This window comes from Schistocerca piceifrons, chromosome 2 (genome assembly GCF_021461385.2).
Source record: "Schistocerca piceifrons isolate TAMUIC-IGC-003096 chromosome 2, iqSchPice1.1, whole genome shotgun sequence".
NCBI lineage: Eukaryota > Metazoa > Arthropoda > Insecta > Orthoptera > Acrididae > Schistocerca > Schistocerca piceifrons.
In genome coordinates this window covers 804699927-804719277 of record NC_060139.1, presented here as the reverse complement: position 1 = coordinate 804719277, position 19351 = coordinate 804699927, and the positions used below count along the sequence as shown (strand labels likewise).

Below are 19351 nucleotides of genomic sequence, written 5' to 3'. Positions count from 1 at the left end.
CAGGATTGTATGTTGGAAATTGATGCTTCAACTATGTGGTCATTAACAAATGCAACAATTGTGGATGATTGCTCATGCCTACAACAAGACTGTAACAGCACACCAATGAGTAATCTTACCAACGGCACTGTGAGCCCAACAATGTACATGCAATTTATCTTGCCTGTAGCAACCATGAAATGAATCATTACCTAAGTATCTGACAAGGGCAGAAAAATAATACTCACTTGTTAGCGAGCAAATTAGTTAGCAGCTTGACGGCTGGCCATCGAACATGGAAATCATATTCCTCCAGAAATCCCAAAACAAGGCCAACATTGTCTGGCTGTTTGATAAAAATTTCTGTGAACTGTTCTCCAATAGTTGCCACTAAAGCAGAATTTAAGTTTATATGTTCTGAAAACACACAAAATAATTAGATAAGGCTTCCACAACAAGAAGTGAGAAAAACATGACAACATATGTTAAAAACACATTCCTGGCATAGAGTACGACTGCTACACATTAATCACAAAGTTTTTCTTATAAATGTCACCCTATAACAACATTTACTTTCGCAATAAGACAAATTCACCTCTTAATGTTGTTACTTATGGCAGTTCCAATTAAAATACTTGCAAACCATGATAACGAAGAGATAACAGTTCCATTATGGGAATTACTGAAATAATATACACTGTTAATCAAGGCAACATGATGACTGCATTACACAAACAACCTGAAAGTACACAGAAATAACAGACACCACTACAAACTATCACTAAAAAACTTTTTTTTTATTCCATGTTGAACTGCATCAAGAATTTCTTTAAGGGAAACATCAAACCAGATAATCCACAATGAAATATGAAAAAGAATGAAAACAAAAAAACTATTCAATGCCTACAAGTTATGTTGAATTTATGGAAGGGTATATTACACAACTGTGTGAGAAGTCATTATCTGTGTCCCCCTCCCTTGCAATCAGTGCCTATATAACCTTCAGCAGAGTATTTTTACTAAAAAAATAAGAAAGAAAGGTGGTGGTGTTTGAAGGACATTGATGGATTGTGCTCTTAAGCACAATGCAGCGCCTGTTCGTTTCAGCCCCACTGTTAAGAGACCACAGCCAATGGAAATTTGCAGATAGCTGGATTTGTCATTGTGTCCATGTCACTTGTCTGCCTTGACTTTAACTGATCAAGTTACAAACATCTATCAGTTTCTTTCATTTTTCCACTGTATCAAAGAAGATTTTTTCCACATCTTTGTATCACTATACAAGCTGCAGTGTAGGTGGTAGGATTAAGGATACATTGTCAGAAATTGTGCCTTTCCATTCCTGTGCTGTTGCAGATATGGTTTTTAAGATATGTTCCCAGAATAGGATGGCTTTGGAAGGTTGAGCCGGCTATGAAATCACAATCTGCAGACGGACCCCTGGACCTACTGTGCCCAAACTGACGTAGCAGCTTTGCTATGTACTGGGAGAACCTGTTTGGTTAATGTATGGGTGATAACATAATGTAAGTAATGTCAGTGCAGTGGTTCAATTAATGTTGTCTGGGACAGATTTGTGTATTAAATTTCTGGAACAGAAAGTGCTTTGTGGTCCCAGTTGAGGCCATGGTAGCACATTATGTGAACAGTTTGTTTTATTTGAACTTGCCATGTAAAGGAGAGTACAGGGATGTGAAGGAGCATATCCAGGCAAGGGCTACACAGATCAAGTTAATGCTAAATGGCATGTCGTCATTAGTCGGGGCCTTTGTAAAAATGGGGAAGGATGGGGAATGCAGCTGGGATGAGGAATTAGCAAGAGTTCATTTAAACACAGTATCGTGGAACAAACAGTTTTCAATTTTACCTCATCCTGTTCTGGGAATGATTAAAGAAAGCAAATATTCTAGATCAATACTAGTCCAGATATTGCACAATGTTTGTATTTTTTGGTGTCACGCAATAAGAAGAAAGAAGTGCTTAGACTCTGGGCAAGAGTAAGACTACAGATGTATCTGCTCATAAAGAGCAATTTAGTTCAGCAAGTGACTGTGGCAATTACAGTGTGTGTGTGTGTGTGTGTGTGTGTGTGTGTGTGTGTGTGTGTGTGTGTGTGTGGGAGGGGGGGGTGGTTAGGGAGGGGGCGTGAGTGGTTGACAGTTCTCATGGAGAGATCTGCCAACAGGTAACCCTCATAACACAATGTGACATTTGTTTGATCCGGATTACTGCCATGAACAAGATGATGGGGAACTTTTTGACAACTATACAAATAGAGTAAAATCTGTAGCAAGGGCTTTGTGTCTTTCACGTGTGTGAGAGGAGGTGGTGTCGGACCCTGAAGAGGTAATTAATCCACAGCACAGATCACAAAGCATGTTTGTCCAACAGCCCAACAGCTTGATGATCTACACTCACAACAATGAACGGATTAAATATGTCAATCATTCTCGGCAAGCCGACAGTGTAGTAGCTATTGTGGGTAGCATTCCTGAAACGCAGCACCCCCAGAGTACAAGAAAGATCAGTGGTTTTGTATGTGGACACCAGGGACATTTATTTACATTGTCTTCAAGGAAGAAGGGTTAATGGAGAACCAAGGTGAAAGTGCCAAAAAGGGATAACTTGGATGAATGGATCAGTCACTGCTATGTCTAAGTGTAATAAGATGCAGACTCAACAGCAGAATCAGATCCCACTCATTTGCTGTGAAATTAATAATTTCTACATTGCATCCTTTTAGACACTTACTGTTCTTGAAGAGGCTTGGTTCTGACTCTCCAATCTCTGAGAGGCGACTTGAGTTTACTATGGATCTTGTCTTACAAGTCCCTGCTAATTACAGTTTTTTGTGGCTTTTAGGTTGCGAGAAACTAAAACTTTACTTTTTATTATCACGTTACGAATAGCTCAGGGGTTGTCTATCAAGTTCATTTTAGAGTCTGATATCTGTAGTACAGCACTAATCCCAGATTGGGAGCAAAAGTGTTTTGCATTTAAATTTTGTAAACTTCACACCTTTAGTTTTGCAAGCATACAGAGTGTATCCATTAACGTCTATCCAAGTAAAAGAGGATGTTGATGGTAGTGAATTGTCACCACAGCTTATTTCTTGCAAGTTCATGTTGCCCTCCATCAGTAATGCTGAAAGTCAATATGGTGTTGGCCCATCCCTAGCCTTGATGATAGCTTCCACTCTCACAGGCATAAGTTCAATCAGATGCTGGAAGATTTCTTGGGGAATGGCAGCCCATTCTTCACGGAGTGCTGCACTGAGGACAGGCATCAATGTCGGCAAGTGAGGCCTGGCACGAAATTGACATTCCAAAACATCCCAAAGGTATTCTATAGGATTCAGATCAGGACTCCGTGCAGGCCAGTCCATTACAGGGATAATATTGACATGTAACCACTCCACCACAGGCCGTGCATTATGAACAGGTATGATGAAAGATGCAATCGCCATCTCCGAATTGCTCTTCAACAGTGGGAAACAAGAAGGTGCTTAAAACATCAATGTAGGTCTGGGCTGTGATAGTGCCACCCAAAACAACAAGGGATGCAAGCCTCTTCATGAAAAACACAACCACACCGTAACACCACTGCCTCCCAATTTTACTGTTGGCACTGCACATACTGGCAAGTGAAGTTCACCGAGCATTCGCCATGCCCACACCCTGCCATCAGATCGTCACTGTGATTTGTCAGGGCAGAACATCCTCAAAAAAAAAAAAAAAAAACGTAATATGTACTGCCCCTTTAAGTTTAATATAAGGAGTAATATTTTGATCCAAGCACTTTTGTGCCAGGGGGGACTGCTAAATAAATTAAACAGAACACATCTAAAAATAATGAAGTATGAATTTTAAATACATGTTGGCTACCTAGGCAGCACAGGTAAATAACAAAACAATGATCTTAATTAATATACACCGAAAAAATTGCAGTATGGACACAACAGACGACACCCATTCATTCGAGACGCTGCACTTGGTCATGCCTCGCGTGCTGCATACTGTGCGACTCATGTTCGTGGTTTACCGAAATAAGAGTTAGTATTATATCATCAAAGCACTGCACGTCATACGTCTTGGACAGACTACCACACGAAACTAAGTTTGTACATAATTATGTCAAAATATGATATGAAATAAATAGGTAACACTATTCTTTAACAATGTTACGCTAATTAAAGACGGGATGATTTTTTCACATTTTGTATAATATGTAATTTAATTTCATTAGCTATTTTGAGATGTGGATGCAGGACATGCACACCTGGAGAAGATGATGCCAAACAGAAGAGATCTATACCCAACAATAATATAATAGAGGGAAACATTCCACGTGGGAAAAATATATCTAAAAACAAAGATGATGAGACTTACCAAACAAAAGCGCTGGCAGGTCGATAGACACACAAACAAACACAAACATACACACAAAATTCTAGCTTTCGCAACCAACGGTTGCTTCATCAGGAAAGAGGGAAGGAGAGGGAAAGACGAAAGGATGTGGGTTTTAAGGGAGAGGGTAAGGAGTCATTCCAATCCCGGGAGCGGAAAGACTTACCTTAGGGGGAAAAAAGGACAGGTATACACTCACATACACACACATATCCATCCGCACATACACAGACACAAGCAGACAATGCTGTTCTGGAAAGGATAGATGCTGTTAACTTTTTTTGTATTACCGTATTTACTCGAGTCTAAGCCGCACTCGAATCTAAGCCGCACCTGAAAAATGAGACTCGAAATCAAGGAAAAAAAATTTCCCGAATCTAAGCCGCACCTGAAATTTGAGACTCGAAATTCAAGGGGAGAGAAAAGCTTTAGGCAGCATCTCCAAATCGAAACAAAGTTGGTCCACTGTAATATGAGACAGTTTAGGTCGAATGAATGACGATACAGCTACAGTAGTTTGGTTCGAGTCGTAACCTTAGCAGTTAAGCTTTACCAGGTAGCCATTGCTATGCGTCAGGTGCTCCGTCCGTATTTATACGGGTACCCTTCCTTTTTCACGTGCTTCGTCTGGTTTGAATTGATTGCTTATTTTTCTTTGATCTGATAAGCGCAGTTTTCTTTGTTATAGGTGTTTACGTCACTCTACGCTGAAAATGGATTACTGTATTGTGTCATACATTGTTTGTCGTACTCTGATACTGCGTATTTACGGCCTGTCGCCGATCGCGGCATGGCTTGCTTTTGAGTGCGCTACCGCCGCTTACAAATAAAAAAAAGAAAAAGAGAGAGAGAGAGAGGAATCGTCTCATTAGCGAAACAATGGCAAGAGACTGCTACTTGTTGTTACTCACACTGCTGCTTTCTTTGATAATGATTAACAAGAACCAAATAGTAGACTGCGTATGATAGAAGATGTTCTGAACGAGAGTTTAGCGAAAATTTTCCTCCGTTTGAAAATCTTTGCAGGCGCCTCTTTAGTACATTGCATTCTGCACAGAAATTAGAGTCATCTTAGATTTAAAAATCTAGCCAATTGCCTCCCTTCATTTCTGACTGTATCACTGTTTAGCATAAGAATAATACGAATATAAACATGACATGATATGTACATTCTTCCGCGTTTGCTGTTGTTTCACTCTAGTTTTGTGGTTTATTAGGCAGACAGGATTTAAATGAGATAGTAGCAAACACGAAACAATACATGGCAAAATGTTTATATTCGTATTATTCTTATGGTGACGAGAATACTGCATGTGATTCACAATTTATAAAAGTTCGTATTAGCAACCATCTCTTCTCACAGATAGGAAAAAATTTAGAACGTAGAGTTGGCCATATTGCCAAACATCCTAAACATTCTTGCCAGTCGGGTTTTCGTAGTACATTGAAATGCTGCTACATTCGAAGATGAACAATACGGAATTAGTATTTACTTCGTTGGATAATGTATGAAAATGCAGTGGTCGAAACTCGGCGCGGAGAAAAAAAGCTTGTCTTCCACTTTTTTTTTTTTTTTTTTTTTTTTTTTTTAATTTATTTACTGACGCAGAGGTTTTGGCGCCAGTATTTATCTTTGTGCCTACAAAGCATGCTTGTGTAGCGCTACATATATTCGACGGCAGAACTAAGTTTTGGCGGCACCCACCGACATTTTTAAGAACTTCCGCTTGCTTTGCACTCGATTCTAAGCCGCAGGCGGTTTTTTGGATTACAAAAACCGGAAAAAAAGTGCGGCTTAGATTCGAGTAAATACGGTGTTTACTTAGTGGCCCCTGATATGACAATGCTTGATCAAAATATTACCACTAATATTAAATTTAAAGAATCAATGCAATTTTTTGTGTCTGTTCTTTGTTTACATTTTTAATTTATTTTTACATCATTAGAAAAAGTAAAATTAATATTACTAACAGACTTCAGTCACTTACACTGTGCATTTCAAATTAACTAAAGGTCAACTTGCATTTGTTATTCTCAAATAAATTTAGGTCAAGAGTTAAACGCTAGTAAGTTATGCTTCTACAATTCCGGGGGCCATTCCACTCCACAGTTTCAAAACTGCTGTAAACATTTGAGAACTGAAGAAAGATACTATTTAATGGTGCACAGTCTTGCAAGAGAGAGACAGCCAAGCTAAATATTTGTAGCGAAACACTGGAAAAAATTATTTTATTTACAAATACTTCTTGAAGAGTAAGTTTTTATCATAAGCAAATGCACATGGGATGAAGCTTTTATAAAATGCTTGGATATTATTTTAGAGTCAATAGTTAATAATAAATATCTTTTAAAAGCAGAAATATTGGTCACTGAGCTGGAATAAGTGCTGAACAGAACAATATAAATCCGTCTCAGAGAAATCCAGGAAAATAGAACATAGTAACTTTCCATGGAATGGACGTGTCATCTCCATTATGAAGGATTCTCTCACTGGCAGTGATAGATTTAGGTTAAAGTAAACGAAGAGAGTTAAGTTTAAATGGATTGAATTTAGAATGGTGGAAGGAGAAAGGAGTTTGCACCAAATGGTTATTAGCTACTAGATAGAATACACACAACCGGAATAACAGCACAAGATTGTGCAGCTATGGCAAGAAACAAATTACTTACATTCAGTTTGAGTGATTTGTGTTGGTGGTGAATGATCTTGCAGAGTGTGAAAGAATTCTGAAAAAATCAGAGGTATCTGCATTCAATCCACACCATTATTGTGATCTTCATAAGAATACTTAATATGGTTAAACGATGAACAGACTACAGTTGGAAAAGTCTGAGAAGGGAGTAGTCTCTGCAAGAAGAGAGATCCCTTCAGTACACTTGGTTTTTCTGATTTATAAATAACTGGACATTACCACAAAAAGCCTATTTTCAAAAAAAGGGGCAATCATAAATTTGTGTAAGAAAACAGAATATATGATGCATTGAATATATTTAATGACTGAAAACTTAGTGTAAGGACATGGCGACCCCATTGCCCAGTGGGAAACTACTGCAATTAGCCACCCGAGTATTTGGGAGGAGGGGGGGGGGGGGGGGGACCAATACCTTATTGGGTTAGGAGGAAATGCCAACCCAAAAACCTGAACATCTAGGGTTGTGCCTCTGTGGTTAACAACCTTAGTTGTAAATTGGAGCTTTCTCCACCCAAGGCTAACTACCTTTTAAAGTCAACCATGGAAAGGTCTTTTAGGAAAACATTTCCACCGTCCTGTCCAAGAATACAGGAGAAGGCTACATCAGATTCGGTGGTTAGCCACCTAGACAAGAAATGAAATAAACCTCTTTTAATAACCTTTGTGGACTTTAAAAAAGCATATGACTGTATGCATAGACCTCCAATGTTAAAATCTTAAGAAATTTCGGGCTCCATACAAAATTAATCAAATTGATAGAACTCACCTTAACCAACACTGTATCAGAAGTCAAGTTCAGAGGGGGAACTCTCTGAGCCAATCACCCTAAAGAAGGTTTCAGACAAGGAGATTGCTTGGCACTCATGCTGTTCAACTGTGCTTTAGAATACATAATGAGGGAATGGTACAAGATTAACCCGAAGAACATCCAAATTGGAAGACCCAAAGACAATGTAAGTTTAAATTGTCTAGGATTTTCTGATGACCTTGCTCTCTTGTCCAACAGTATTCAGGAAACCAAACAACAAGTTATCTCACTACAGGAAATAGTACAGAAAACCATCACGTTAACTGACCCATCACTCAAACAAAATTGCCATAGGAAACCAAGATATGAAAATTGTATATAAATTTCAAAATCTATGAGAAATCATAATATATAACGTCATTAAAAAGCCAACATGGCATAACAGAATAAACAAATTGACTAGAGCACAATATATCACCAAGAACACCTACAACAAAAAGATCCTGTCAATAGCAACAAAATTAAAACACTACAAAACAGTCACTCAACCAGAAATAACATATGCAAGTGAAACCATCTTCAAAACAACTAACACTGCACAAATACACAAAATACTCAAAATAGAGAGAAAAATCATCAGAATGTGCAACAACAAATCATACCAGAGAGATGGACACTGGAGAGTAGTTACAAATGAAACAGTCAACAAGGACATAGAACCTTTATTGAGTACAATCAGGAAGAAACACATTTCTTTTTCGGAAATCTAATCAGAACACCAGAGAACAGGATCATCAGGAGAATAATAGAAAAATTGTGGAATAGTAAGTGCAACATTAAGTGGATTACAGAAATCAAGGAAGATATGGATGAGCTACAGATTACATTGGAAGACCTAAGAAAGCATCACCTGATCTAATTTGACTGCTTTCCATTATCCACATTTTGCTTTTGTTGATGTTGATCTTATATCCTCCTTTCAAGACACTGTCCATTATGTTCAACTGCTCTTCAAAGTCTTTTGCTGTCTCTGAGGCTTGCCGATGACATTGTAATTCTATCAAAGTTTTTGCTTCTTCTCCTGGGATTTTAATTGCTACTCCAAATTTTTCTTTGGTTTCCATTACTGCTTATTCAATGTACAGATTGAATAACATCGGGGATAGGCTAGAACCGTGTCTCATTCCCTGATCAACCAATGCTTCTCTTCCATGCCCTTCTACTCGTACAACTGCTGTCTGGTTTCTGTACAGGTAGTAAATAGCCTTTCGCTCCCTGTATTTTACCCTTGCTACCTTTAGAATTTGAAAGAGAGTATTCCACTCCATACTGTCAAAAGCTTTCTCTACGACTACAAAGTCTATAAAGATAGGTTTTCCTTTGCTTAACCTATCTTCTGTCAGAGGTCTTAGGGTCAGTGCTGCCTCGCGTGTTCCAACATTTCTCCAGAATCCAAACTGATCTTCCCTGAGCTCAGCTTCTACCAGCTTTGCCACTCTTCTGTAAAGAATTCATGTTAGTATTTCACAACTGTAACTTATTAAACAGACAGTTTGGGAATTTATGAATGGTGGGCTCCATGTGGTTCCCAAGTTGTGCAGAGGTCAAACATAAAGTGATCACTTTATGTTTGACCTCTGCTTAGGACAGTGTTACTACTCAGGGCACATAATCGTTGAAAGCATCGATGATGGCTGTTAATCAGTTGAAATCAATTTGCAAAAGTAAATAAAGAAAACATGATTTTGCAACTGCTTGCTGCTTATTTGGTAAGTTTGGTAATTTTCATGCATGTCAGCACCTGCTTTCTTTGTAAATAGAATTATTATATTATTCTTGAAGCATGAGGGTATTTTGCTTGCTTCACAAATCTTGTTCACCGTATGGAAGAGTTTGTCATGGCTGGCTCTCCCAAGTCTATCAATAGTTCTAATGGAATGTTATCAACTCCCAGGGCCATGTATTGACTTAGGTCTTTCAGTGCTCTGTCAAATTCTTCACACAGAATCATATCTCCCATCTCCTCTCCATCTACATCCTCTTCCATTTCCATAAAATTTCCCTCAAGTACATCTCCCTTGTATAGACCCCCTATGTACACCTTCCACCTTTGCCTTTGTTGCTTAGGGTTGGTTTTCCATCTGAGCTCACAAAAATTCATACAGATGGTTCTCTTTTGAATAAAGGTCTCTCTAAATTTTCCTGTAGGCGGAATCCATCATTCCCCTAGTGATATATTATTCTAAATCCTTATATTTAATCTCTAGCCATTCTTGCTAAGCCATTTTGTACTTCCTTTTAATCTTGGTTTTCAGACATTTGTATTCCCTCTTGCCTGGTTCATTTACCACAGTTTTTTATTTTCTCCTTTCATCAATTAAATTCAATACCTCTTGTGTCGCCCAAGGATTTCTGCTAAGCCTCATCTTTTTACCTACTTGATCCTCTGCTACCTTTACTATTTCATCAAAGCTACCCATTATTTTTCTTTTGTATTCCTTTTGCCTGTTCTTGGGAATCATCCCATAATACTCCCTCTCAAACTCTCTACAACCTCTGGTTCTTTCAGTTTATCCAGGTCCCATTTCCTTAAATTCCAGCCTTTAAAACATTAAAACAAAGATAAAGGCAGCCTATTTGAAAATCCCAATGGTGCAATCAGAACCTGGTGTTAGGCAACATTCAATACTGTGAAGCAACACAGCACTGAATGTTACCCAGCACCAAATTTTGATTTCAAAGATGTGCACTAACCATCAGGCTACTTTTATTTTTGATATTGCTTTAATTTTATTTCACAGTAACACATTTTGTTTTGTTTTGTGGGGGTTATTCTTTCATTCCCTGCCCCATGAAGCTCCACCTCATGCATAGTAGCATGCTTGGGTCCTCTTAGAGACACCATCATCAAGGTGGTCAAGATTTTACTGCTCAAGCCTATACCACTCCAGTATAAGGAGGGTTCCTGCAGTGGCACACTGCAAGTTTCAAACAGTCCCACATATGTTCAGTTGGTTTCATGCAAGAAGATACCACAGGGCAATCAAATTTGGTCAGTTCCTGCTGTCTGGCTTGTTGTCTGGGGGAAGGTGTTAATGAGGTGGACACAGTGTGCTGGTGTGTTATCATATTCATCATTGAAGTGTTGACTGTAGGTCTAGAAAACAGGTTTAAGGTTCCTGTTCCAATAATACACAGCCTTCAAATTACCCTTGGTAGTATTGAGAGGTACCCAACATAATAACATCATTACATGACATCTGTACAAAATTTGACAAACTCATCTCCCTGCTGTACCCATGGGTCTGTTACATGTATTAGTACTTGGCCACTTCCACACTCTTCTACAACAATCACCAGGTATCATACAAAACTTGTACCTACTCGTGAACCTGACTCAACTGAGCCAGGTTCCACTACAGGTTGGTTGGTTGGTTGTTTCGGGGAAGGAGACCAGACAGCGAGGTCATCGATCTCATCGGATTAGGGAAGGACGGGGAAGGAAGTCGGCCGTGCCCTTTGTAAGGAACCATCCCGGCACTTGCCTGGAGCGATTTAGGGAAATCACGGAAAACCTAAATCAGGATGGCCGGACGCGGGATTGAACCGTCGTCCTCCCGAATGCGAGTCCAGTGTCTAACCACTGCGCCACCTCGCTCGGTCCCACTACAGGTATCTCTTGCCTTATTTCTCTGAGTGCCACAGAGCTGGAGATGGGGGGTTTGCATAGTTGTTTATGGATGCCTAGAGGGCAACATGATTGTTTGGAAATGGTGGCATACTGCCTGGCTTGGCCTAAACCTATCAGTGCCTCCAACAAGGTAACACACAGTACTAAGATGTTCTCTCTGTGATACCTAGGAGTGACAATTTGTAGGTAGCAGTCATAAGCTGATGATGTGACCACTGTGATGTAGATCTTTAATGTTGGCTGTTTCATAATTGTGGCTGAATATTCGAATGACAACAATGTGGTGTATGCCAATTCAGCAGACAACAATGTTTGCTGATTGTCTTTCTTGCTACAAAGTCACAAAATGTGCATGATCTAAGCTCAAAATGACCCTTTGAACCATGTTGACAGACTGAACACTACTACATGCTACATCATACTGGTTGCAATTGGACGTACAATGATTTCTAATGAATTACACTCAAAATGTAGGTTTACTTCGACCTATGTTATATGGATAGCTGGCTCTGTGTAGGAATTCCCTGTAGTCAGAGGGGTACTGAGAAAGAGGTTTTCAAAGTGAAAAAAAAAATCCGAACGTATAAAAAACTATGCAATTGATGAGAGTGGTACAAAACAATTTTTCAGCAGTTTATTTAAAAAAATCTGTCCGTTTATTAACAAATTCTTTTTGTGCACTCATGTGTGTTTGATGATACTGAAAGGCTCAGAAATTCACAAAGCAGGAGTTTTCTTCACATTTTCATGGAAAACATGTCAGTCATTTATTGAATTAACATTAGACAGGAAGTGACTACTGGATCAATTTATCAACAGATGAGACAGCTACCTAATTTAAGCTGCACACCTTTTTCCGCCACAATGCCAAAAGACTAAGATAGCAACAAAGAGCAATATGCTGTCTCATAATTTGCCTTCAATGATTCTGGGAAACAACAGTAACTTCCCTCTGTAAGGCCATGAAAAGATTACATCCACATCGTCTTCTCACTGACTCAGTTATTTAGTACTAAATTTCCATCTTAAGTAAATTAATAGAAGACAGAAAATGTATATGAAACTGCACAGTGTATCTTGGATAACACCTACCTTCCTCTTCAAAGTTTTCACCTGATGTGATATTGCATAAAGTGTCCAGTGCATAGCCAACTATTTCTGCATCAGCTCGATCCATTTCCAAGACTTGCCGAAGTGCATCCATTCCTTGTGCCCCAACCTCAACACGATACTTTCGAGATAATGCCTTGAGGGCCCGACATGCATCTCTTCTGTCATCGAGAAGTGTAGAAGACTGTACTCGATCCACTAATCGTTCAACCTGCAACATAGATAAAAATTTGTGGTAAAAGTATAAGTTGCAGTGAAAGATGGGTCCACATGGCAAAGTAACAAGAGTTATGCTAACAGGGTTCCAGCAGCCTATACAACGAACAATATAATGCCACAAATTTATGGGTTGAAATTTATACAATAATCTCAACATATACATTTCTATAAGCAAATCTTAAGTTAATTTTTATACCAGCATTTTTTTAATGATTTAAATCACATCCAATCTTATTACTCATAACTCAACATGTCTATTTCACAGTCACAATGTGTCACCAGTTGTGAAAAAGTTACTTTCTAAATGCAAGCACCAAAGCAGATGGCAAGACACTGTTTCTTTGACTAAATGTGTAAACGTACATGAACAGGGCTCAATACAAAGCATTTGTACTTGTGATAATGAAGATTGAATTAAATTCATTAAGGATAAAACCCTGTCATGAGTCGCAACAGATACTAAAAAGACTCTCTGGCTTCCATCTTATTGTAAGTGGCATTGCACAGCACAGAAAAATGCTTTGTGAGTTGTGTATACTACTTCTATGGACCAACAAACACTTGTAGAATCAGATCTACATAATTTTAAATGCATAAAACCACTGGACAACAAAAACATACATACGAAACTTTATTTTTGTCATGATAGTTTACAGTAAAGCCTTATTTCCCTGGAATCATCAATCACCTTTGTTTCAGGGCTGGTTTATGCCTTGTGGGATGCTGCTACTTCCATGGACACTACAGCATGCAAATGGAGAAAATGATGTCCTTCATCTATGCACTGAACAAATAGAGCATATAAGCAGTGTTAAGTCACTGTTCTTCCATTCGCAGAAATTAAAAGTTTTTAGTGCATTTGTTAAAATTATTGATGAAATTTTATTTATTTGTTAATCTGAATAGAATATCATAAAATATTTTAACAAACACACACTATTCCTCAGTTTTTCCAAATGGCAAAATAGTATGATGTTAGGAAGAATTCTGCTCACAGATGGTAAAATTGTTGTTTATTAAAACACGACTGCATCATCAGGTGAACAATGTTAAAGGATCATAGGCATACCCATCGCTTCTAGTCAAAATTACTATTCAGAGAATGTCGTCAATGTTATGGAGAGCGAGAGGTAAAGAAGAAGCGCCCCATTTTCCTTGAATAGTAACTTATGACTAGGAGCAGTGGGTATGCCTATGATCTTTTACCACTGTTCACCTGATGATGCAGCTTAAAGCCATGAAACCGGTCGTGCTTTAATAAACAACAGTTTTACCAGCTGTGAGCAGAATTCTTCCCAACATCATGCTTTTCAACATCAGCGATTGCCCGGAATATAGATTAGTATCTCACACCACTGTGACTCTAAATGCTTCAAATAGGTTGGGATATTACTTTTAGACCAATTACAGGATTCAGAAAATATGCAGAAGAATAAAAAGAGTGGGTAAACATGTACCTAAATAGTAGTACAAACAATTTGAAATGTGCAAGACACCCATCACGCTGAAACCATATTTTCTGATGTACAATTATGAACACCTCTTCAAAAGCTGCTGCCAAAATGTTTGAGGAAATTGGTGTAAGTGGGGCTCCTTATTACTTCTTTCAATAAAATGTAATCAAGAGATGATGTCATCAAGGACTACTCCACATCACATATTATGGTCCACTGTTACTGAAAACCACTTTACAGGAGCAGTAAGAATTTGCAGTCAACCAATGATGTATATTGTGTAACTTAACATGTTGATAGTTTTTGGTTGTAGCTTTCCAAGCAAACATCTCGTTTAAGGAATAGCTGTAAACTTTTACCCCTTTAAAAACATTAAAATACAAAACTAGATCTGATGCTGAAAATTATCTTTATGCAACTGCTGATGACGGATGTTATGGCAAGAATGAAATTTATATTGGTGCAGTATTTGATGGATGCTTCAACAGCCGATGCCACCAGTGTCACGCAAACTGTCGTGACAATTTAACGACTGTGTGTAAGAACACCTTCCCACATTTTTTTGTACGTGCAGTCTTTTTATGCATTTGGTGTCTGCAGTAATGATTACCTCCCAATAACACATTCTTCCATTTTGTTGTTATTTGTTGTGATATGACCTGCCAATCAGGATACCTTCCAGTATATAATCTGACAGTTTGTTTTTGCATTTTTGCCACATTCACAATAAACTAAAATGGCATGGAGGATTTTTTCCATTCCTTATCTCCATTTTCGTACACTGTTACATATACAAAAGCACTACAGTTCACACATTATTGTGATGGCTAGTGCACACTGTTTATAGCTTTGAATTACATAACCACCCCTGGTTTGAACTACATCCTCCATACATTGTGGGTTAAATGTCTCTATGGGCCATAGTGCTTTCAATGCTGTGCATCATTTGAAAGGAAGCAAAATTGGAACTTCTCAGATCATATTACACACTTCCAGCCAACTTCTGCTATAAACGATGTGAAGTACCTGACTCCAAATGCCCACTGCATGCAGCTCTCCTCCCTTTCCAATGCCCACTTGGAAAACTCTTGACAGTGGTAGGGAGTTACAGACAGCAGCAATTCTGGCAGATTCAAAACTGCCTGTCACTGAGAGTGTGACATTAGTCAGTAGTCCCCATTCATAAAGATCTTTTTATGACCACTGTTCTTATGCCATGTTACATGGTTGTGGGTGGAAGACATGTTGGAGACCATGTTGATTCACCAACAAATCCAGTTACTTCATTGACAGTGAGGTCATGAGCCCGTCCAAGCACAACTGCACCTTTTTGCCAATCTGTCATGTCTCCACATCAACCAACTTATTGTGCTAATGTCATACAATCAACTGGCAGACATACAAAACTTCACAACCACAACTCATGGCAGTGGTGGAGGGTCACATGATCACCCTGTACTAGCTCTACACCATCTACAGTTACTCCAGAAAAAGCAGTCTCCTCTTTATAGCAGGTGACTTAATATTTTGTCTGCTGAACTTATGGTTTGTTGTAATCATCATCTTGAAATATTCAGTGGGTCCAATTTAGTGATTCAACCCTGGGTATACCACATCAAATAAAAATTTTATTTGTATGAGGTTTGATCAAAAACAAATTGGAATTTTTTGTTTCTCTTCAGAACCTATTTATTCAGCAACATCAACTTTGTCCTGTTCAAAGTAATCCTCCTCAGATATACACTTGTGCCAGCAATTTTTCCAATCTTGGAAGCACTTTACAGAACTCACTTTTCATTATGGTGTTCAGCTCCTTCAGTAATTCTGTTTTTATCATATCAATGTTGGCAAAACAATGCCCTTTTATGGTTCCCTTCAGACTCAAGATTAGAAAGAAGTTGCAGGGGGGTCATGTCCAGCGAATACAGTTGCTGAGGCAATATAATGGTTTTGTTTTTGCCAAAAAATAATGAACAAGCATTGAGGTGTGAGCCGATGCATTATCATGATGCAATTTCCGCAAGCAGTTGGCGCCGATAGGAAAGTGTAGTGACGCTTCTCTCTCGTTAAAAAGGCAAAAAATGAACAGTTCTTCGTGTAGAGAATGTAAAAAGCGTGTGATGAAGGGTATTCTGTGTATCAAATGCAACTTCTGGTTACACGAAAAGTGCGCGAAAGTAAATCTAAAGTTCGTCAGCGATGATTTTCCGTGGGCATGTCACGGTTGTTTACGTGACGAAACGGCCGATCTTGTAAGTGCAGTTGATACAAAAAACGAAATTATAAAGTTACTACGAAGTGACATTGAGGCATTAAAAACCGAACTTTCAACCATCAAGAAAGAAAACGGTACATTAATACAAGAAAAGAAGTCCTGTGTGTGTAAAAGCCATCAAACGGAAAAGCAAGAAGATCGCGAAAATACGAATGACCGATCGTACTTTAAAAACAACATTTCAAGCGTTCCCGTTGATGTCTCGGTAAACTCAGTAAGCCAAAAACCGGAAGATAAATATAAATGGAAGGTGGTGACATACAGCAAAAGGAAAAACAAGGCGACAGATACGCAACAAAAGGAAAATGACTTTTTAATAATTGGCGATTTGCTGCTGAAGAATATCGCTGTCCCCAATTGCAAGATCGACGTACGACCTGGTATTAGAACGCATCAACTCGGTAAACATTTTAAAAATATGGTAAATGCAAGACAAGATACTACAGAACCAGATTCTGAAACCAGACATAACTATAATGGGGTGTTTATACATGTTGGGACGAATTCGTTAAGGAGCAGCAGTGAGGAAGAAATGGCAAGCGAAACAAGAAACATGATTCGTACTGCAAGAAATATGTATGCAGGATCTCGTCTGATACTTAGCGGAATCATAAACAGAAAGTCGGTGAGTGAAAAATATATCGCCAAAATAAACTGTGCTCTTAAAGAACAATGTGATCGTCTTGGGGCAATTTTTATAGACCCAAACAAATTCCTATGTAAAAACTCACTAGCGAAGGATGGCTTGCATTTAAATAGACTGGGGTCTGTAACGTTCAGCAGAATGTTTGCAGATGTCTGCAAAATCATTAGATGCAAGGGAAACTAATATGGCCTGAAGGGGATGAAAAATCATACACTCCAGCTGGAAAAGAAAAATATAAGCACCATACAAAAAAAGACGATACTAAAGAATTTGCCCCAGAATACAGCTCACAACATGTAAACCAACAAAAGAAAAATTACATAAAAGTACTTCATCAAAATATTCAATACTTTGGTAACAAAAAATTAGAAGCAGAAGTACTCCTGAGTGAAGTAAGACCAGACATATTATGCATAAGTGAACATGGACTAACTGAAAGTAAAATACATAATGTGGCAGTAAAGGACTACAAACTAGCTAGTTACTTCTGCAGATCTAAATATAAGGGTGGTGGCGTTTGTATATATATTAAAACAGGTACTCTATCAAAGAATGTAAACAGTGAAGCTGCTACATTTCCCATAGCTAGAGAAAAAGACTTTGAAGTTACTGGTATAGTGGCAGAGGATTTTAGAGTGTTTTGTGTGTACAGGTCACCATGTGGCAATATTAGCATCTTTCTAAAAAAAGTTGCTAGCTTATTGAGAATGAATATGAAGAGAAATCTTATTATATGTGGAGACTTCAACATTGACATGGGAAAAGACACAAAAATAAGACAGGATTTTGAAGAATTGTTAATACAGCATAACATGAAAGTGACAATAACTGCACCAACAAGAGTGACTTCACAAAGTGAGACAATTATTGACAACATAATTACTAATATGTTTAACTATGAGTCACATGTAGTTCAGACAGAAATATCTGATCATCATGGACAACTAATCAGCTTTTGCAGAAGTAATGACACAGTATCAGAACCAAAACAAACAACCAAAGAAATTAGGATCATCAGTGAACAAAATATCAACATCTTTAGAACAATGTTAAGTAAGGAAACCTGGAATGAAACACTACAGGCCCAGAGTGTAAATGAAAAATATGATGCATTTATTTCAACAATTAAGTACCATTTTAATGTAGCATTTCCCAAAGTAAAGACAAGAAAGGCATCAAGATCAAACACAGTGGATTATGAGTGAAATACTAGAACAGCGAAGGAAGCTTCAGGATGTGAGACGGATGGGCGAAGCTGAAAACTATAAAATGTTAAAAAAGAAGTATAGAAAAACAATAAGAGAAGCGAAAGCAAGAGCAATTGACACCACTATAGCGAACTCAAAAAACAAGGCAAAGGCAGCTTGGAATGCAACCAATGCTGAAAGAAAGGAAAAAGATGGGTCAAACAAAGAAGAAGGTATTAGGTCAATTAAAGTAGACAACACAGTGGTCACAGATGGTATGGAAATAGCAAACATACTGAATAATAACTATATCAGTGTCGTAGAAAACCTAAAATTGGAAAGAAATAGTCAAAAACAGAAGGGTATTAAGGTACCAAAAAGATCATGCAGTACTATGTTCTTAAGACCAGTCACGGAAGATGAATTGCGGAAAACTATACAGAAACTGAAGTTCAAGAAATCAGCTGGTGATGATGAAATATCAAATCATGTAATAAAGCTGGTATGTGAGGAGATAATAACACCACTGCTGAACATAGCAAACTGTTCTTTCAGAGATGCAATTTTTCCAGAAAAATTGAAGATAACGAAGGTAGTGCCAGTGTACAAGAAAGGGTGTAAGGATGATCCCAACAACTACAGACCAGTTTCACTGATATCAGGTTTCTCAAAAATCCTAGAAATGCTTATGTATACCAGATTAGTTAACTATTTGGACAAACATAACATTCTCATGACCTCACAACATGGTTTCAGAAAGGGTAAATCAACAGAATCAGCAATTGTCAGTCTAACAGAATACATTTTACAGTCCTTAGATGAGAAAAAGGTTGTCTCTGCAATGTTTCTGGATCTTTCAAAGGCATTTGACACCATTGACCATGAAATGCTGATACGAAAATTAAGCAACTATGGCATTCGGGGGCAACCAGGTGAATGGATA

The 19351-nt window shown here is 38.2% G+C and overlaps 1 protein-coding gene across 3 annotated transcripts in view; it reads right to left on the bottom strand.

The window, feature by feature from the left end:
* LOC124776650 (general vesicular transport factor p115) overlaps nucleotides 1-19351 on the bottom strand; it is a 223626-nt gene that overhangs the window by 155637 nt on the left and 48638 nt on the right. For 2 of the 3 annotated variants that reach the window (XM_047251738.1, XM_047251739.1), the window contains exons 2-3: nucleotides 12610-12838; nucleotides 228-396 (exon numbers count right to left, since the gene is read on the bottom strand). In XM_047251738.1, the coding sequence (XP_047107694.1) occupies nucleotides 228-396; nucleotides 12610-12838 (398 nt within the window). Of the gene's footprint in view, nucleotides 1-227; nucleotides 397-12609; nucleotides 12839-13534; nucleotides 13631-19351 lie in introns of all 3 variants that reach the window. The other variant, XM_047251740.1, reaches the window with a different exon arrangement.